Source organism: Cryptomeria japonica, chromosome 3, assembly GCF_030272615.1.
Source record: "Cryptomeria japonica chromosome 3, Sugi_1.0, whole genome shotgun sequence".
Taxonomy (NCBI): domain Eukaryota; kingdom Viridiplantae; phylum Streptophyta; class Pinopsida; order Cupressales; family Cupressaceae; genus Cryptomeria; species Cryptomeria japonica.
Window position 1 is genome coordinate 168507034 of NC_081407.1, and position 22456 is coordinate 168529489.

The 22456-nt window shown below is 33.7% G+C and overlaps 1 protein-coding gene across 1 annotated transcript; it reads right to left on the reverse strand.

Moving 5' to 3' along the window:
* Nucleotides 1-1581: 1581 nt before the first annotated feature.
* LOC131029201 (BTB/POZ domain-containing protein At1g67900) lies at nucleotides 1582-15873 on the reverse strand. The gene is made up of 5 exons (XM_057959601.2): nucleotides 15084-15873; nucleotides 14746-14920; nucleotides 5390-5459; nucleotides 2737-4023; nucleotides 1582-2572 (listed from the first exon to the last, which is right to left on the reverse strand). Exons 2-5 carry the CDS (start codon nucleotides 14802-14804, stop codon nucleotides 1997-1999), a joined length of 1992 nt encoding a protein of 663 aa, XP_057815584.2. The 5' UTR covers nucleotides 14805-14920; nucleotides 15084-15873; the 3' UTR covers nucleotides 1582-1996.
* Between the last annotated feature and the right edge of the window lie 6583 nt (nucleotides 15874-22456).

A 22456-nucleotide genomic window follows, 5' to 3' on the forward strand; every position in this document is an offset into this window, starting at 1 on the left:
ATTAAAGGCTTCGTTCACTTTAATACTAAAAGTTAAATATACAGTTGTAGTTTGGTTCACTTTAATACTAAAAGTCAAATATACAGTTGTAATTCAAATTTTTCAATGCTAGTAGATTTCCAGTCCATGAGAATGCCTGTATGCTCTCCATCATCCTGATAAGTGGATGGACCACAAAGTGTGCTCTGAAATATTGATGCAAAAAAACACTCAATCAAATCCAAAAGCAGCATACAGACAACCCAAAATTTTGATAACTATGACAATAAAAAGTTTTGGTAGGGGAGAGGGACAAATAGGCTAGCGGGGACCAATACATGCTATGGTACTTGTGCAAAATGAGACCAATAGTGATGCCCTAGAAATGTCATGTCAATGCTTATCCCAAAAAAAGTACCTCTAAAATTCAAAAAATAGCCAATCATGTGATGCCACATCACCGTACAAGTAAACATGACTTAGTGCACACCTGTTGGTCTTATCACAATTTGGGACCATTTTGGACACCTTCACAAAAATGCATACCGATGTGGCATCGTATTTGATCATGTGGACTAGAAACAAAAATTTTAAGTAAAAGGCTTGTTAATAAGCTGCTGTATAAAATTGATAAAATTTTGAAACGTCCACATAAGATTTAGATTTTGGAAGCGTGAAGTTAGGATGCACTTGTATATATGTTCATCCCAGTTCAATTTTTGTTATGCTTATCTCAATAAAAATTATGATATAATCACGAGGAGATATTAGAAATATTGTATCATATAGTTAATTGGCAGTTCAGCATTAAAGTTTTCTTAGCCCTAATAATTTGTTGTTTAGATAATTTTTCAAGCATTTGATAGTTAAAGAAATAGTTGAAAAAAAAGGTTTTATAAGCCCTAATAATTTGTTGTTTAGATAATTTTTCAAGCATTTGATAGTTAAAGAAATAGTTGAAAAAAAAGGTTTTATAAGCCTATATTTGATATTGTAAAATCAACTCATTTCTATGTTCATTTGTCACTTGAAAATAGAATTTCCATTATTATTTTATATAAATTTAATCTCCGACTCCTGCAGAGTTACCTGGTGAAGAAAAATGAAGTGTGAAGAATGACAAATAATACTTGTCTCGAGTTTGCTGTTCTGAACATTGTGAGGCGTTAGACTGCCGTTTATTGTACTTTTGGGGTTGAAATTTGCTCTCATATCCGATTTAAGGCATTTAAATCTGACTGGAGTTCAAAACTTTTGGTCTGATGGAAGTACCTGATTAATTATAATAACTCAAATAATCTGATTTCGTTTAGATCAGTTGCAGGAAAGAGAAATACAAAGCGGCTTCAGGAAAGCTCGAAGCGAAGTTAATTGTATGTACAATTTCCAAGGAAAATAAGAAATAGCAGAAACTACTACAAAGAAAACAAAGGAAATGTTTGATGACAATGCGGACACAAGCAAAAATGATTGCGGCCAACATTAATAAAATGTGAACTTCTATCACAGATTTTTAACGACTAACATTGATGAAATCATTCAAGAAATGTGTTATAGACGGCTTTGAATTGTGCCCTAGAGATACAGTGCATAGTCTGAATCTTCAACACAATAGGCAAATTCTATATATTATCACAACAGTTTACAAGGAAAATAAGAGCCAGGTATTCCCCATAGAGAATAGATGGGACTGCTAAAAGCCTGAACAAAATTCTAAATTGGTGTAATGGTACAGCAGCTAAAAATTAGTGCCCCGCAACAAGCATTAAACAAAACTGATTCCCTTTAACCCTGTCACTTGTACGGTGGATATGACAATATGCAAACAGTAACTAACCTGATACTGCTCATTAAAGATGTTAGAACAATGTTGATGTAAATTATATCTGTAGGGGACCCCTCAGCCATGAAGAGGAAACTATGAGACGAGGGTTACAGTCTCAAGTATATTTTGATGCAACATGTTCTCGACCTGGTTCAAAGGAAATACCACCAATATTATTCTCCAAGGTAAGGCCTATGATATTGAGTGTCGCCTCTGTCTTGAAGCTGTTGATTTTGTATCAACAGGATTTACAGAAATAGGACTTGCAGAGCTTCCCGATGTCTCGGAACTCCTGAATTCAGAATGTGCTTTATTTGTCCATAACTTCTGGAGAATCTTCTTTGATCTTGATGGTAACATAAATAAGCCTCTTGATTTTATATTTTTAACTGCTGTTTGATGCATGTTAGTTTGTTCTGTTTCAGGTTCAGCTATTCTAATCTTCATGGAACCTAGATCTCCTCTTAAATTTTTTAGGTCGTCATGAACTGCATCCCACTCATCTTCAGGATTTGTGGCTGACTGAAAGCTTCCTTGAGATCCATTTTCTGGAGGTACTAATGCTTTGACGCTATTTGGTAAGTCATTCAGCAAGAATCCACCTGTCATGGCAGTTCTGACTTGCTCAAAGAAAAGCACCTGCACAACTATGCGCAGAGGTAAACGTTCATTCTGTGCAGCATGCATACAAGCATCCATGGATAACTTCTTACAATCCATCAAACTGCATATCTTTTTTTTTTCACTCTTTGACAGTCCAGGATGCTCCTGCACATTCAAGAATGATGCATAAGTTTAAATAGAAACAGAAAAACAAATTCAAAATTCTCAATATTTTTCACATTGAACTCAGAAGATTAATCAAACTTAGATGTTATTGCACTGACAGCATTTAATAAACCAATTAAATACTTGCAAAAGTAGAAAGTTACCTTCAAATATATGTCAATGGCCCTATACAACCCATCATGAACAGGTCTTGCAAAATTAGATATAGATTCAGCAAGATTGATAAACTTTGACAGAGGTAGGTGTGCATCACGAGCAATTTCTGCCAGGTATCCATCAATAAGTTTTGCAACACTCAACTTGGAACTATGAGTAGCAGAAGCTGATATTCTGCCTTCACTGAGTTCCACATTTTCAGAAGATCTTGTTCTCCTCTCATATGGTAGCTTTGATTTTTCTGGACTGGCTTGAGGACTCTGGTCCTGCATCAGAAAATGGTCCAGTATGCATTGTACAAGGTCTACATCATACAAAGAGTCATTTGTGTACGATAAAGATGGAATCAAAAGGTCACTGAGGGAAGCTTCTTCCAATTGAAGCCCTATTCTTCTTACAAGTTCCATTTTGGAGGAGGTTTCTGCTCCCAGTATAGTAGCGGCTTTCAATAACTTCAACAAAAAGCTACAGGAGGTCGTTCCTTTCTCTGAAGGTAACAAATTTACAATAGCTTCCAAAAGAACCCTGTGCTTTGCTGCTGTCTCTACATAGTCATCTGAAACTGATCCATTTCCATTTTTAACAGCATCTTTGACTTCACTGTCCTTTGAAACTCCAGGTAACCATCGAAGAGTGTAAACCTTCAGTGCTTCTCCTATTAGTTCATGTGACATTCTTCCTTTGGTTTTAATGGCAGCCATTACTCGCTGGTACAAATCAATATCCAGTTCACAAATGTCCTCAATCCACCAATCCTTTGGAACATAGCGATGTTTACGACTTTGATTTCCATTCCACACGGGACTACTATCTTTTGCCATGCATGGTTGATCACTTGCCAATTTTGCTCTAGTGTAAGTGAAGGACCAATCAACCTTAGCAGGATCAACTGATGTCTTGGCAGCTATTGAGTCAATACATCTTCCAACCACCTTTAGGTCCTCTGACCAAGGTGATAGCAGTTTAGTGGTCTGCAGGACAATAATGGAATCTTTCCAGCTGCGAAAAATACTTGAGCTAAAAAACACCTCAATTTTATATATTAAATTACCCTTCTCTATTGCTTCTGTCATCCCAAGATATTCTGCAGCACAACGAATGGGAAGAACATTGTAGGCATTCAAAGTAACAACAATTCCATAGCAGAATTTGGCACAGATCTCAAAAGCTGCTGGCCCTCCAGGAAAATCAGGAAGATCCAATTCATCATTCTCTGATTCGCAAGATTTTGCTACCAAACCCTGTAAGCAGATGCTCTTTGACATAAGAGGGAACTGCACGGACAATGTTGCAACTTCAGTTGATTATTAGGTGGTGCAGTAAAGCTACTTTGGTGAGAAGGAAAATATTAATTTGAAAGTAAGTTCTACACACTAAGGTTCTCCACATCTTGTAACATGGACTAATCTGCTTCAACTGGAGCCAACATCAAAAAGATATCTAACATAAACCATTTGAAAATGCCAACTTTATCCCACTGATAGCTACATCAGTAGCAAACTTTAGACCACCAGATAATATAAAAGATGGGAAAATAATCAGCAGATCCACCTAAGATTATGTTATGTGAATAAATTAGTCTGACACTAACAGAACACAAAACTCACTAAACAAGTCTTCTGTGAGTAAACATATAGCTATAACAAAAAAGTTCCAAGAAACACAAACAGATTCTGTATAAATGCTAGGAAATAACTTAATAAGAAGAGAGATTTAAAAACAATGTTATATCAGCAAATCATATTGGAAAATGGATTTTTCATTACCTCTTCCTGAGATAATTAAACAGCTGTTGTCCATTTACAGGTGAAAGTGAAACTATTTCATTATTATTCTGAGCTCATTTATAGGACGTGATCATGGTATGTTTCTTATGAAAAGAAAAACAAGTTACATCATCGATATCTAAATTGTTTTAAGAAACCGTATGCCTAAAGTGAATAAAAAGGACCAGCAAGAGCATTTGAAAGAGCATAATTTGAGAAACTGGTATATATAATATAAGTCATCAGCTTTTCCAGAATTTAGAAGTTTTGGTGTTTGAATCAATAAATTAACAAGGATGGAGAAAAGTTGTTGGAAGTTTGGAATTTTTCAGTCATTTTATAAAGTGAAAATTTCCTAATCTGCAAATAATTTGAAAGACAAATGACTATCTCAAAGATGTTTAAGTCAAAAAGCACATATGGGGTCATTAAGGGACTGGCACCAATCACAGCATTTAGCAGACAGTAAGAGAAGATCAGATCTCTGTAATGAATCCAGCTTAAAAAGAGCCACCCCTTCAATCCATGTACAGGGCCAAGCATAAATGAAAACCCAATATGGAATTTATGTTTCAAATAGACTAAACTAAGTCTTACAAGAAAATGATTATTTGGGGATGCACATAAAAATCAATAATAATATTTTTCCTTATAATTTGAAAGAAGTAATAAATCCTAAAACAATGTTTTATCAGATACGAGCACTTAATCTCATATCCAGCAGAAATATAGTCTATAAGTTGAACTAAAGTTCATTGATCTAACCTAGATTTAGTTGTTTGTATCACATAGATCTCTACAAGAACTAGACAAAATGTCTAAGAGGTCTACTGCATTCAAAACTTTCGAGGAACAAAGAAAAAAAAGGAATTACCTTGTGAAGATAGAACTTTGCACCTTCAATGTTTATAACAATGTCACTTGACAGCTCCGTTGCCACACGCCTACACAAAAAGATCAATCATTCAAATAATATATTCATGTCATACAACAAGATGAGATGCAATTTTCATGTATAAAAATTATTCCAGTTATCATTTGTTACAAAACTCAAGATTGAATTGAAGAAGGTGATCTCTGTCACACATTGATGTCCCTAAGTTTCCTTCTTGTCATCAGAAAGCTTTAATGTGAAAAGGTGCAACAAATACAATAACCCAGAAAGCTAAATCTTAGACACAGAATACTCAATGAATTGAAAATAGAGGCAAGGTGTTTTAATTCCTTATCTTCATGAAGTGGAACAATGATGGTCAGAATCTTCACATAATCATGGATTCATGACCAATGTTGCTCTATTCTCTTATGTACATACGGCAGATGGAACAGTGATGCAAAATTGTGAACAATAATCTTGAGTTATATTTAAGTTTCAACAGACCTGAACCCATACATTCAATAAATCTTTCACAAACCTTTTGCATGGCAAATATAACAAAATTTGTAATATGTTTCCAAACTGAGATGTGCCCTGTTTAATATATTTCTGGTTCCTAGCTACTCTGCATTTGAAATGTGTAAACTGTCACCAGTTAATGAGCCTTTTTTATGTTGTCATCCAGCATTTTAACTTGCAAAAGACATATTCCAAAAAGACAACCAACAAATGCTTCCAGAAATCCACAATATGGAACATTCCAGAATAGACATGAACAAATTCAATGTTCTCTAGTTCCAGAAACGTCAGTAAGTTTAACGGTTACTAAATCTTAGTAATTACATGATAATAAAACAACTAATTATTTAAGTAATAATTTGCTTTACCATCATGCAACCTCATTCTAAGAAAAGGGCGACCTTGAAGCCTTCAAAATCTATTTAACCCAATAATAGAGCTATGTTAAAGCCTCAAAGGTTTTGTTACTCAAAATAATATATGATAGAATATGGCTGATTGTCTCGTTCCCTAGGTTGCACAAAAGGTCAATGATCAATGAAGCAACATAATGGAACTAAATTCCTTTTATCTTATAATAATTCTCGATTTCAGTAATATAATTTTCATCATTTCCAGCTTTCTTTGGATAGGTTGGTCCTTCTGGGATCTTAGTTTAGTATGAAATGGTTATTATGATGGTCACTACATAAAGAGTTTTATGCCACCATATATTGATAAACTTTCTACCCCAATATAAACAAAACAGTAAATTTCATCATGACTTATTCTCTGAGGTTGAGAAAAAAATAATCTTTTATGAATGGAATTTCCTTGTCTCACTCATGTCTTGTGGCAGAGTGGTAACACATGACGATTTTTAATTTTTGGGAATTTACTACCTCCCATTGATAAACAGGTCATCAGCTTGGCATGGCACTTCCTGAACATACTATCAACCTCCATATTTCCTCAAAATCTTTGTGATCAGTTACTATGGCACCCATGTTTATTTTGCTCAGGATACCTGGAGTTGAGAGAATTTTATCCCATAGAAAAAGGATTGGCATATACCAACCAAACCTAGAACCTGACAAGATTTACACTGTGACTTTAAAAAAAAAAATCCAAAGCATAAAACAATATGTTAAGTTCATAAGATCCAGTGAACCTCTAAACAGCCATCAATATGCTGCATTCTCAATCTGCAGAAGAAAAAAGAAAAGCCATACTGTACATCAACTGAATCTAATTATTTTAAATTGGTCCTTGTTCCTCCATAAAATCATAACCAGAAACATTTTAAAACTGGGCTCCAATCTCACTCCATGAACTCTCAGAAAGGAAATCCTCACCAAATTGGCTCCACACTATTCCAAATGCAGGAAGAAAGACAATGGAAAGGTTAGGTCAGATTTGGAAATTCCTTGTGAATTCTTCTCTCATTAAGATATCAAAGAAAACAAACAGATTTATTCTTTAACTCCATAACCTTCTATTTAATCTAGAGAGTAGAATGAAATCTAATTTGTAACTGCATTTATTTAACCTGAAATGCATTCTCTTTGGGACTCTACACTCATATCGTCTCACAGCTTAGAACACAAACAAGGGAAGAAACAACCATCTCTCTCAATCACAGTCCACACTTTGAAAGGGAATCATGCAGCATGGGACCTCAATCTTCTTTCATCTTCGTTTCTTTCAGTGGACCATCTCTCTCTCTCAGCCATTCCAAACAATTGAGATAAAACATCCACCCATGGGGCTCCAAAATTTTTGTGTGCACTGCTCTTCTCTCATCTCCATTTCTTTCAACAGACTGCAGCTCTTTCTCACAGCAATTCAAAACAACTGATATAAGACATCTACCCACAGGGCTCCAAAATATCAATGTGATAGTGCCCATGACGCATCAATATAATGTTCAAGGTCTTGAAAATCATTAAAGATGTAAAAATAATGTTTATGGAATATTCACAAGTTTGCATCAGTCAACCACCAAGACTTGAAATAAGTCATTATTTGCTGCTCCCCATATGGACATGAGACCAGCACCATCAATTGTGCTGAATTGAAAGAAAGTAAAAAAGTTTTTGAACCCATGTTTTATCATCTTCTTGTTTTGCTTTATAGGATTTTCCTTCCTTGTTAAGTTCATGCCATCAGAGATGTTCTCATTTGCATATAGATCAACAAGGAAATCAATCTATATTCTGACTATTTGCGGAATGTGTGTGGGATTAAGGACCACACCTTCAACTGCTGGTACAACAATGCCATGTTTGTTGGTAATATTCTCCAAATACTACTGTTGAGAGTTGAGACCCTTGTGTGGGGCCTAATATGAAACCCCTGTGAATTGTCCCATGATTTAGCCCCCTCATTCTTGCCGTGTCAATTGTCAGCGGATTCTTACAGGTTTTGTATGACCTTCTTTAGATAGAATGTTAGGGCAATGGTAAAATTTAAAATAATTTCTTACAGTCTTAAATTACAATATATCCTCCTGAGATTGTTTTCCATGTATAGCATCAGATTATTGATGACTGCATCAATATTGGCATGCCCTTGTACAATACTATAGCCATGCTCCTACACTTGGGTGTTGAGCAATAGTATATCTATGGCTGCCAACTTTCGTTCCAACCTATTTGTAAGATTATTATCCTCTATGATAAGATTTCAGCCGTTAAAGAGCTAACTCTCCTTGCTGCTTCCATAGCCTGCTTTTTTCTCATAATCAGGATTGGATTTTTTGGAGGTATCTTTTTCTGTGGGGCTTTAAACCCTTGATTTTTCTCATCACCACCTCCATTGCCTGGAAGATCAACTCCTGCACCTATTTAACATTCCATGATGCAAGATCTGGGAAAAAAACAAAATCTAACCTAAAGGCTCAAGCTAAATTGGAGCAAAGATGGAAACCATTCTTGACCATGTTGAGAGGAGAGATGGCAGAGTGGGGGAAAATATAAACCACCAAGCAATCTTCCATGTTCCGAATGAAAGAGAAAATCAGAACAAACAATCCAGAATAGCTCTTTTCCAAACAATCCTTATTTCTTAAGCAGAGGGAATTTCAGGGAAGAAGCATTAGATAAACCACAGCTTGCATCAATTGTTCAAAAATTCAAAGAATATAAAACCACAAAGACCAGAGTCACAAGCAATTGCAGGAGCAGAGCTGAGTAAATAGATAACAATTGTCAAGCAAACAGTAGGTGCAGACCTACATTGATCAAGAGCTTTCCCACCTATCTAAAGTGTTCAAATTGAATGGGTACCAAAACAAACACCTCACTAAAACTGTTAAACAAACCAAAGCACACCATGACTCTAATCCAAAGGGTGGCTCTAGGAATGTCTTCATCCCTACCCTTCCATACATTGAAGGCATCTCTAATAAGATCTCCAAAAACTTCACAAAAAAGGACCCCATTGTGTCTTTAAACCCTATACTACTATCAAGAACATCATCCCATCAACTAAAGAATCAAGAGAACATTTACTTAACTCTGGGGTCTACAAAGTTGGTTATTTTGGGGGAGCCCATATATTAGTGAGCCTAATCACTCTGTCAACACTAAAATCAAGGAACATAGTGCTAACATCAGACATGAGTGGGTCTCTAAATATACCCTTGTAAAACATTCACACACCAAACAAACACCACATTTTCTTGGAGCCCACACAAATCTTGGTCAAAGAAGACATTTTTTCAAAAGAAAGCTTAAGAATTCTATTTATATCAAAAACTACGCCTCCGATCTCAATCGTGATGAAGGTTAGTGCTTAAGTTTTACTTGGTATCCTTTATCAATTGCCCTCAAGCCAACTCAATCTCCATTGACCTTCTCAATCTTTTCTAACCTCCTTAAGTTTATCCTCTCTCCTCATGTTTTCCTTTCTTCCCCTCCTCCTTCCCCCTCTTTTTCCACTCCCACCCCATCTCAAGACCTTTGTTGGCCTCCCATCACCAACCCCCAACTTTTATTGCCCAACTGTTCTTGGCGCTCTTTTTCTCTACAATTTCTCCCAACTCATCATCCATATCTCATTCTTTTTTTTCTATTTCTTTGTTCTCAATCCATTTCATTTCCTCTAATTTTATGTTATCTTTCCATCACCAATTTTCCTCCTTTCTTTTTGTTGTATCATCTCTCTTGTTTTTTCAAATTTGTATTGTTAATCTCCCTTCATCTTCATCATCTATTGTGGATTATCCTCATGTCTTCCAATTTTGCATCCAAAATTTCTTCTTTTTTCACCTAGGTCGATTTGTTTGCTTTCTCCTCATAGTAATTACCTTTTGTCATTTCTCACATGAAAAACCCCACTTTTTTATTTATTACCATTGTGTTAAATTTTAGGTTGTTTAATAATTTTAAACTTAATAATCTTGATTATTATAATAATAGCCTATATATCTCCTTATAATTACAGCAATATAATTAAAATTCTCTACTCTCAAAATGACAAATTGTCTTCATTGAATCAGCAACAACCATGGACCATACTTGAAAATTCAAAGATGATGCATTCCTATCCAATATTACTACACACTTGGAATCCATGGAATTTTTATTGCTAACATTCTCAATCCTTAGAGTCTTGGACCTTGCCCCTGTTTGAGTAACAAGGCAATTGTTTTCAGTAAACTCTTGACTTGGATCTTGGATATAGTACTCACTCTTTGTGGATCAAGTCATCACTACTACCAAATGATCCCTTTGTTCCATGTTTCTTAAGCTAGATAATAGCCCCATCAGAATATGTAATTCCTCATTAAAAAGTGCAAGGTAAAACATGATTTCCAAGTAAGGATATCTGATTGCGTCCAATATTGACAACATTGAATTGACAAACCCTCAATCCAAGTTTACATTGACAAGCTTTCATCAACTAACAGCCCACCGGTCAGCTTCTGCCTTGGCCAATCATCCATCAACAAGCATACCTAGCAATTGTACGCTATATCTCACAATGTTCCCATTTCAATTGTGAGTAGTCTTATCTGCAAACTCACATTGTAAAGTGTTGGTGTAAATATTTCACTTCACCTAGGATAGTGTTTATCCTGACTGTAATAGTGCACCTAGATATTAGGAATATTTAATTATTCTAACCCAGGTAGCTAATAATGATGTGTTTACCTTGACATGAGGTACACAAATGCCACCGTTGCCTCATCAACCATTGGCTGATGGTAGTTACACGCCACCTCTATTTAGTCAAGGGAAGCTCTATCTCAATTAGATTGAGTTAACTTACCTCCTGATTGGGAGTGATTGAAGACTTGTATTTCGTTTATCACAAGAACACAAAGGCTCTGCCACCCCCAGCATCCTTGCATGTTATCAAACCCATATAACTACACATCCATGTCTACAAGCCATCTTATAGACCTGCAATTACTTGACGACACTGAACTCACATTACCAATACATTTCAATACTTCATTTCTATTAGTTTTTACAAATATTTTATATATTCTGTTGATCTTCAGCCTCCACAGCAGACCTTGAATCATCTGCAACAGTGCTTCAAGTTTTGAATACCCGGCAGAAAGGTCAATCGTCTAGAAACACAGTTTGACCACTTCATCTCCACTGGATTTGTTGCAGTCTGCACATGTTCTTCATAAAAAATGCAATTCGACAACTTCCACAAGCACCAAATAGCCACAGCACTTAAGAGTTTCATGGCCCTGACAGAAAGGAATATCATCTGAAGACACATTATTTAATGTTAAAGTCTTCACCTCTTCTGGACTGCTACTGCATCATCTTTCAAATTAAGAACTTAAGTCCATGGCAAAAGCCTGGGCTGCTACAGACTACAGTCTACACAACAGGAAACTACAGGCAATACGCAAACAAAATGAGAAAAATGACAGAAACAAAATAAAACAGATTGACCGGTAACTTCCAAAAAGCATATTATAGTTGTGCAGTGTACACAAACAACCTTCTGCTGTTGACAAATTTTAGCAAGCCAACATTAGAGAGTTAGGGAGGCATGCACATTTCAGCTCTTAATGATATTTACTTACCTTCACCCCAACAAAGAAGAATATAGCATCTGCCGATGTCATCCAATGCATCTTCATTTGTTAGAGGCCTCTTGAGCTTGATATTATTGTAATTTCAAGCTAGCATATTATGTTTGTATCGATGGATTCTAAGGGAATGCCTTGTAGCAAAATGTGGTCCTGCATTTTCCTAACATTGTTAGGTGTAGTGTACAAATACACACATTATGCAAAATAAGATAACCATAGTCATTACAATCACCTGAAGCCTACTTAGAACTAGGCTGTTCGTCACAACTACCCAAAGATTCTCGATTTACAACCACTGTCTATTTAATATTTTTATGGATAACTATCTCAAGGAATGCACGTTATTGCTTGTGTATATGTTTTATACGGTGACATGTCAAAAGATATTAAGAGTAACTGTGATGCCTGAATTTTGCACATTCAATTTTTATTGCAATCACTTCGTCGAGACTAGTTAAATGAAATACAGGGATTTAGATTTGAGCACTGAGTCTCCATCACACAAAATCAAAACCACATACTGAATTAAGATCCATAGTACTTGAATCATACAAGCTTTAAAGAAATGTTTAAGTAATTGAATCATAACAGCGAGTATTAACCAATTTGCATTAAATAATGGACAACATGATTTATCATTTTATGTGGTTGTTGCAGGAATCAGCTCCATTAGCTTGTTCTGAAGTGACACATCCTTATGTAAACTATTAAAATTTTTATAGATATTAGATTTTCACAAAAAGATTTTAAGATTTATCATTTTTATCCATTGAATTTATGTAAGCATTGAAATCTCTTATGAATTCGTTGTGCATCTCCACATATTCTTATGATCAAATGTTATTTTCAGTGCTTTGAAATCAAGGTCTCTGAATAAGGAAATGCCAAGAAAATTCCACAGTTGGTTATTAAAAAAAATTCTCAAGGCCCGGGGATACTTGCAAGGGAAGTCATAAAGAAATTCTGGTTCCACTGAAGATATGCAATGCACAAGACAGCTTAAATACCAAGCATTAATATTAAGAGTTGGAAAATCGATAAGATGGACTTTGTTTACCATTGACATAAGTTGAATTACAGTTAAGTAAGAACCTTAACATACATAAAGGCAGATGGATTTGTTCCATAAAAACAACCTCTTGTCAGCAGACCTTTTCATATCAACACATCATTTCCATGATTTAATTCCCGTGTCCCAAAACAACCATTAACTCAAAGTTGTTAACATTTAGAGTTTAGATATAAATACAGGTTCGTATGAAAATATTTATGTAGAAAGAAATAGGAATAATTATATTGATAGAAGGCAAAAAATATGGCAACTCAAACATTTCGATTTTTGCTGATATAGAAAGGTCTGTGTGATTAAACATTTGAGTTGGATACTGAGGGATCAATATTAAAAACAAAACGCAGATACCAAGAGCTGGATTCAAAACATGAGTGGGTTGGTGCATTTCTGTATGCAGTTTCAAGTTACAAGGGATAAACTGGATTTTATGCCCTCAATATGGAACATCCTTGGGGATAGAAACCCAGATTTTGCCCCCTCCAAAAAGAAGTCGCTACAAATTTATACTTCTGCTAAGGATGTGGTTCCATGGAGGGGAATGCCGCTCTAATTTTTCTGGTGCAGGCAGCTCCCTGCAATATTGTAGTTTCTGTTACAGGTAAATTTGGAATATCTTCTGGAAAAATAGGAACGTGAGGCAAGATTTTCACTGGGTGCTAGAGGGTTGGGGGGCTTATGGTTCCCTGCCCACTTAATAAGGTTGTTAACAAATGGCAGTTCCTAGTTGGTTCAAATTTCCAGAGAGCTCATGTTCATATAAATACCGCTTCTCCGATGAAATTTCCAGGTAAAAAGAAATTGCAGAGCTGATATCATAGATTCCGTCAGACCATTCTCTGGCATAATTTTTCCTAGATTTTCTAGCTGACGAATCAGCCGATGAAATTGAACAAGCCTTTCATATATGAACAAAAGGAATTCATTACTCGTAGAATCCTATCACGGTTTTTTCACGGAGTGCTAGTGCGACATTCTCTAAATTATATTTACATGAGGCTTACGGTGAGAACTACGAAACCATAGGTGTGAGCTTTCTAGAATGAAGAACATGGTGTAAAACTAGATGGCAAAACCATGCCGGCCGTCTGCTTTTCTCAACGAGAAAGAAACATCTTTGCCTGTCCAAAATCTCCATCGTAAACGTTATTTCATCCTTTGAATACCATGAAGACCATAGCAAAAATTGTCAATTCCAGAGATGAAACCTGTTAACAGTGTGCTTTTTCCAGACATACAACCAAAAATAAATAAAAATGACTGATTTTGAGATCCATTTAGAAGCACATACAATGAAGAATACAAAATTTCTCACAGGTTTGGCTTTAAAAAACAGAAGTTGAGACGGCGAGTAAGAACAGAATGAAAGAGGTCATCAATATGTGCCACTGACCCAAAACTAACAAACAAGCTTTTGGAAAGAAAAAAAGCTTAAACATTGCATTATCACATTTACCAACAATCAGCCCATCTTTCTAAGTAACAACACAGAACCTTGTAGCTAAATTCCACTTTCAAAAGCAAGAGAAAACTGCATGTTTTCAACATCAGTCACAACATTGCTATTATGGAGGAGTCTCTACTTAGCAGAATGCAGTATAGAACATTCTCTCTACCAGAAGCACTCCACAACCTAAATAGCTCAGTGATTTTTCCCCAATATGGAGTAGAGTCTGTGCAGTCAAAATTTAGTTTTGAAGCTCTAGTATGATAATTGCTAACCTGATATTACCCTCTGCCTGAAATATGTCTGGTTTGGATCCCAGCTTCATAAACTTCATTTTGGAAGATGTCTGCTTTGACTCCTCTTCAGCCCAGTGAACGCTGCGCTTACCACAATAAAATCCCCAAGAGTGCAGTCTTTGTATTACGAACAGGACTGTTCCCAGCCCAGACGCTGAACAGACATAAAAATTTCAGATTTAGAGGTCAAACATAAATTTAAGTGTCTCAGGAAAAAAAGCTGAGATGGGTAGATGTGAAAATAGCTGGGAAGGCAGAAAGTCTGAACTTTGACTTAAAAAAATAACAAATAACGGATCATTTGCATTTTATAATACCATTCTCCCTCCCCTGGAACAATGGTGAATTTTGTGAGTGCTGTTTTAATGGGCTTGTTTCCCAGAGCCAAAACAGAGTCCCCCACAGTGCGGAGAATCAGTCAGCCAGCTGAACCACTGCCAACTTAGCAGAAAATAAATACACAACAACATAGCCCGACACCCAGCATTGCGTCCATATTACTGGACATCCCCCTCCCTCTCCTTCATTTAATTTACTCAAAAAGTCAGCCCAAGAGTTGTTTTTTTTCTTTCTCTGTTGTTTTTTCTGTTTGTTTTCTCTCTCCTTAGTACAACCAGAGTGGACAAATGGGCAGCAGGCCAGGACAGCAAGTGGGATTGTCCTCAACTCATAACACACATTCATTTCCTACTAACATGGCTTGACATATGATTATACGGATGATTTGGGCTAATGGGTGCACACTCTGTGCACTTGTTTCCTTTTCTCTGCAAGCATCACGTTGGAAGCGGCATTTTGCTCGAGGGTGTAAGCAAAATACATTCACACAGCGTTTTATGTAATGCACACCAAACAAGTGGGTTTCACTGAGACAAAAGGGCCGATTTTCCAGAGCAAGGGGCAGGTGAGAAAAAGCCAAGAGAGCTGCGTAAAGAGGCGAATATTCTCTGTGTTATGAAATGGTATATGTAGTTTTGCAGGCGCAATCCATGGCTGGGCACTCACCTACCACTAGGCATAATAATAAGAAGAAATGTGTCAAGCCTCTGTCTCTGCAGTAGATAGGCAGGACGTTTCACAAAACCACTCTTTTTCTTGGCTGTTTTTACTAAAACCAGTGTTGGGAAAAGTGAAATCTAATTATATGGCCTTGTGAGGTGTACCTCTAAGTGGAGGTATAAATTTCCTACGTGGCGCTCAGGTGTATCCAGGGCCAGAGAAGACAGGGATTCTAAGAATTCAGGGACAATTTATGGAGGAACTATACAGACATAGGTACAATTCAAGAGAATGTTTAATGGGTATATTTTGGGTTTTCCAATATATGATATGAGTTAATAAATGGGTCTAACAAGCTGCTAGCGGCTTCTTAATTACAGTTTCTTACAGGCCTAGTATAGGTCAGACCACCCAACATCGTCCATGTTCAAATATGGATAGGAGTTTCTTAAATGAAAATAAAAGTGTTAGAAGTCTACTATATAAATGTCGACCATGGTTGAATATTAGGGATGGGTGTAGGTATGGTATGGTATGGTATGGTATGGGTGAGGTTGGAAATGGGAAACATTATTTTTACTTTCAAAAATATTATACATCTTGTTGTGACATTCTCTTTATTCGGTCTTATTAATTTATGTATAAATTCTTTTTTTCAAATTAAATCTTTTATAAAAAAATGTATTAAAGAGAGAGGTCGAGGCATTTTGGTGGTTATAAGAATGCATTTGACTGCTTCATCGATGTCAGTTACATGCTAAATTTGGTAGTTTCTAAAGCAACTATATTGGATTGTATGGTAGCAAGCATTGGGAAGTGGCTATCCAGTCATTAGGATGCACCAAGCATCCATTACAATATATTTATAATCTATGAGGGGCATTAATATTTTGGTGCATCTTAGGGGTTGGATAGCCATTTCCCAAGCATTGAGGGTTTAAAGAACGTGAAAAGAAATGGTGATGTGGCAAAAGTTGAGGATGAGAATGTCATTATGGGGATCTCAACAATAAGATTAAGGTTGCAAGAATGGAGAGTGTCAAAAACTCAATTTGGAAGAGCATTTACCAACTTCTACTAGTCAGATTGAAGATAAAAGTATCAACCTAATCCTTCATAATTTTGAAGTAGTGCCCAAACTAAAAATAAGAGTTGAAGAAATAATGCACTTTTATTTGTATTGCTCTTGTTGCCCCATCTCTATCGACTCTTAATCCTTGTGATCCTCCACAACCTAGGTGCCCCCCCAAATGTTATCCTTAACAAGAACCATCTACTTATAATTTGAACGTAATAACTATGTTTGTCAAAATTGTCAAACATTAGGAATTACAAATAATTGTATTAGAGCAACCCTAGAAGTGGTCTATTAAATCAAATTTAAGATTGATATAAATCAACAATATAACTAAAAACAAAATAGCTTTAGAGATCTAACATATCAAAAATGAAATAACTCAAATTCATACAAATAACATCATATGTATCCTAAAAAAACCCTCAAAGAGAAGAGGAAAAAAAAAAAAAAGAGCCAAAAATGTGCTTGTTGTCACTAAATTTTCTTAAACACTAGATGTGCTTACAAATATAATGAAATTTTTAACAATACTAACTATTTAACATATGCTACTCTTGGTAGGGTTCTAGTAGCATTCCATTAACTTTTAAACTCCTCACACTTGTTATACATGCTTTTTCAAGCTTCTCTCAAGCCACTTTCCCAAGCACTCCACATATAAAGAAGGACAAATAGGAGAATTTACTATGGAAACTTGTTGAGAAAACTAGTATGGAAACTCACTACCTCAAGTGACATTTCGTAAGGTGGATACCTAGAATTGACTCATCATTCAAGGGTGATTACAACTTCCAAGATAAACTTATGGCCCCTTCTATTTAATCTAAATTCTTAAAGTAGCTTGTCACGTTATCCAATGTTACATACAACAAATGCTAAAGAGAAAACTTATTATACCCTAATGTGGCATCCCATTTGACATGAGGTAAAAATTCTCATAATATCAAGTGTTAGTATGAGCCTCCAAGTGTGTGTCCTAGACACTTGGAAATGTACCATATCTTCTAGCAAACATTTAATGTTATTGACAAGGTTGACAACATATTTCTTGACAACATCAACACAACAATAAGATTACATAAGGCATACAAAACACCTTTCTAACATGACTATATTCTATCTTTGGTGTTCCATTAGCCTCTCTCCATATGTTCTATGATCATTCAACTTCCTTGCACTCATACTTAAATGTAATTCTATGTGGATACTATTATTAATTTATAGCGCTTGAGATTTCTCTTCTTTTATGGAATCTAATCCGACATAGAATAATGATGTTATTTAATATCTTTGAAATATCTTTTTTATCATCCACACATCAATTGACATTCGTTGTCAATGAACTTCAACTATATATAATGTTTGAACTAAAGTAATTTATATTTGATCTTTCATATTTTTATAAATTTGTATGTTAAATTTGTATATTTCCTTATCATAAATAGTCCCCAAAATAATAATTGTGTAACCTTCTAAACCAACACCATTATTTATAAGATTAGTACCCCTCTCATCCTAATTTACAATAATTAATACATTAAATATCAACATTAATCTATTGACATTACATTTTTTGTATTATTTAATTTCACTAAAAATCTAATTTTTAATATTTATTTTTAACTTATATTCCTTTTATATTCTCTATATCTAAATTTAAATATATCATCGACTTATAAATGCAAACTTATAAATTTGTACTATTACCTATTTTATATGGTTGAGTTTTTGTGAGGGAGTGGAGTAAAGCCAAAGAAGTGTCCAAACTCATTATAGTAGACAATTACATAAAACATATAAAAACTCATAAAAACCTTTGGATGAGTTTTTGTGAAGGGGTGTAGTAAATGCATCATAGTAGACAATAACATAAAAGACATAGAACTTCATAAAAATCTTTAGATTACTAATATTAGATGGTTCATGTTGGTTTTAAAAGTTATTCACCATAATAAATATTTAGTTCTTTGAAGGTTGAATGATCATTATCTTAATTAATTTATTATTTTTTAATTAAAATATATAGTAAAAATAACTTTTACATAAAGTTTGAGGAATCATAAGAGTATAAATATGCTGTGAATATTTTTTTGACATTTATTAAATTTTATATTTTTTTATTAATGAGGTGAATTAAACACATTTTTATTTGATGTAGTTGTTAAATGTAGAAATGAATAATTGTTATTATTTTAATATTATTAAAATTATATTTAAAATTCAAAAAAATATGTAAGTAATTCTTGTATAGTTCATATAAGTAGTAAAAAATACATTATGATATTTATATCAAGAGGTCTAATTATAATGATAACAAGAGATGGAATGTAATGATGTAAAGGTTTTAAGAAAAACTATTAACTATATGATATACATTTTTTAAATTAAACCTATAAAAGAAATTGTAAGCAAATAAAATGAAATAACTCCTAATAAATACAAATAAAATTATTCTTAAATAATTTTAAGATAATAAAATAATTCTCGAGTAAATAAAATAATTGTAAAATAATTCAAAATAAAATAAAATAAGTTTAAAATAATTCTTTAATAAATATAACTCTTCAAATAAAAATAAAGTAAGCAAGTAAATAAAATAAAATAATTTTCAAGGACGCTCTCTACCATGTTGACAATGGAGAGTTGCTTGCATTGGTGTTAACAGACTAATAAATTTAAGGGTGACCCCTTGGTTAAATGGTGGGGCTTCTTACATGTAGAACCAACAACCAAGGTTCAAACCTCACAAGGTCGCTCTCTACCATGCAACAATGGAGATTTGCTTACCTTGGTGTTAACACACCAAGAATTAATAACTTGATGGGGTGGGGCAATTGGTCAAAGGCCTCCAATCTAGGTATTTATAGCCCGATGGGGTGGGGCAATTGGTAAAAGGTCTTCGATCTAGGTATTTATAGCTAGATGGGGTGGGGCAGTTGGTCAAAGGCCTCTGATCTAGGTATTTATAGCTCGATGGAGTGGGAAAATTGGTAAAAGGCCTTCGATCTAGGTCTTTATAGCTAGATGGGGTGGGGCAGTTGGTCAAAGGCCTCTTATCTAGGTTTGTAAGGTCTCAATATCGACTCCTTGCCCCAACTTACCTAATGGTAATGGCTTGTACCCCAACTCAATGCAAGTCCGGATGTGTGAACATGTTGGGGACACTCTAGATTCTAAAGTAAACAAAATAAATATAAAATAACTCTTAATAATAAAAAATAAATAAACAAATACATGAAATATTTTAAACAGTTATAAGGTAAAATAAAATAAGTTTTAAACAAATATAATAACTCAAAATTGATGTCTCTTCGCTTTTTTTAAATAGATATATTTAAGATATGTATATTAGTATTAAAATTTGTGAATGACAAAATAAATTATTTATTTTTCCCTCCCCTTAGTACAAAAAGAAACTCATGATTGTACTTTGTCAATAAATAGTTTTGCATGTAAATAAATAATTTATCCATAGGTAGGTTTAAACATTTAGTTTTTGTCTTAGTCATTTGTTTCAAAATTTAATGTAAATATATATTTTTTATAAATGTTGTATGATTAGATTATACTTTATTGAATTAAAAAAATACATTTAGACAAAGCACTTAATCACTCTTAATGATATGAAATTTTCATTATGATTAAAATTTAGTTAGCATCTTATTAAGATGTAAGTTTTATATTATGAAACAAGTAATTTTGATAGCTTTACAAATAATTTATTAGTTAACAATAATAATTTGAATTTAATATTGTATCATGATTGTTCAAATTTAAAATTAAAATCTTGATGATTGTCTTCAATTTTTTTACCATTTTATTTAATATTTTAATAATAATTTTAAATTTATTTTTAACAATATTTTTAAATTTAATTTAAAAGAATATTTTTCCGATATTTAAAAATATACTCCTATAATGCATTTCCTATACATCTCCAAGAGTGATTGTAAGCAATCAACTTTTAAGATCATAAATGAAAGTGCATTATTATTATTACTACTAAATATTTTTCAATGTAGTGTTTAAGTTTAGTGGGAGGGACACCCATTAATAAATAGAGATTATCAGGTGTCTTTTACTATTAATATAATGTATTTTTTATTATTTATTTTATATCAATAGATTTTTGTATTGAATAAATTCACAATTATTAGTGATTTTTAAATGAAATATTAAGAAATAACATTACTATTATTAGCATTAATCTATATAAGTCAACATAAAGTTAAAAGATAATTGTTCATAAAAATAACATTTTTATTCTTTTAAAAATATAAACAAGATTGACAATACTTATTAATGTAATTAAGATAACACTCTAATGAAAATAATAACACCATAAAATCCTTTTGAAATTAAACTAGTCAATTAAAAGGTAATTCATAAAAATTCTTACTTAACATTTTAAAATAAAATACTATTCAATTATTAATACTTAAAGTTATAACTTAAAAAACATCATTCACAAACGATTGGTAAGGTTGTGCCAAGGTTTTGGGTTCTTTTCATATAGGTCCAAGGTTCAAATCTCGTCGGTTGGATTGTTTGAGCCCATTCAGTCGTCCATCGAGATATTCTCGCATTAGTTCGCCCCCTCCATACACCAAAACTCGACAAAAAAAAAAGACCGAGACAAACAAGATATAATTGAATAGCTAAATTAAATCGACATATTATCTCATGATATAAAAAAACATCATTCAAATCCAAATTATTCTTACTAAAATAGCCACAACCATCTATTTTAAAAACTTAACAATATAAAAACAACTCTCCAATGAAAACAATAATCTTAATATTATTTGTAATTCCTACCATGACATCACTTAGAACATGGAAATCAAGCACCTAAAATATTCTCAACGAACTTTCTGTTACCCTTCATTTTCTTTAATGACAACAAATGTATGATATATATTTTTCTATGCATGGTTTTTAAAGTTTGATTCTTCTTTAAATAATTTTGTTAGTTTAAAGTTTTACCAAAAATTTGGGTATCAAGAAAGCATGGTGGAGGTCATGTAATAATTTGGTAGATTTAAGCCATAATTGGCAAGAATCTAAGTGATGGCCACCATCCACACGCCCACTATCCACATGAAAAAGACATTTGAATGGAGTATTTACCTTTGAAAATCATGTCAATCTTCCTAAAATAGCTTTAGGAAATGGTACTTGTATATCCCCTTCTTTTATAGTCACAACACTTATGATGATTATTTTTTTTCATGATTGAAGGCCCTTTCTTAGAATCTAGAGAAAGCATTCTAACATGGACTAGTAGATTCCACCATACTTTGGAGTTCCCTCACTTTGGGAACATGTTTGTGAGTCATTATAGTGATGGGCTCCACTTTTTTCCATATATGTTATATATTTTTATATAAAAATTTATATTATATAATATCATGTCGTATCAAAAATGAGTGTTTGTGAAAGTTTCTAAGTAATCAAAATATGAATTTAAAAAAAATACGTATTATTATATAAAATATCTTCGTAAAGATGATAAAGATAATGTGTACAACAAACTATTCACACAGAATATTATCGAAATATACTTATTACTATAAATTATAATTTAGATACTTGTTCATTAAAAAATATATT

Bases quoted from the DNA above. Each gene is read 5' to 3' on its own strand.
- LOC131029201 (XM_057959601.2), bottom strand. From the start codon at position 14,804: ATGAAGTTTATGAAGCTGGGATCCAAACCAGACATATTTCAGGCAGAG. The intron at 5,460-14,745 runs GTTAGCAATTAT...CTTTTTGTGTAG, and splicing joins CAGGCAGAGGGTAATATCAG to GCGTGTGGCAACGGAGCTGT. The intron at 2,573-2,736 runs GTAACTTTCTAC...TTGAATGTGCAG, and splicing joins CCATTGACATATATTTGAAG to GAGCATCCTGGACTGTCAAA.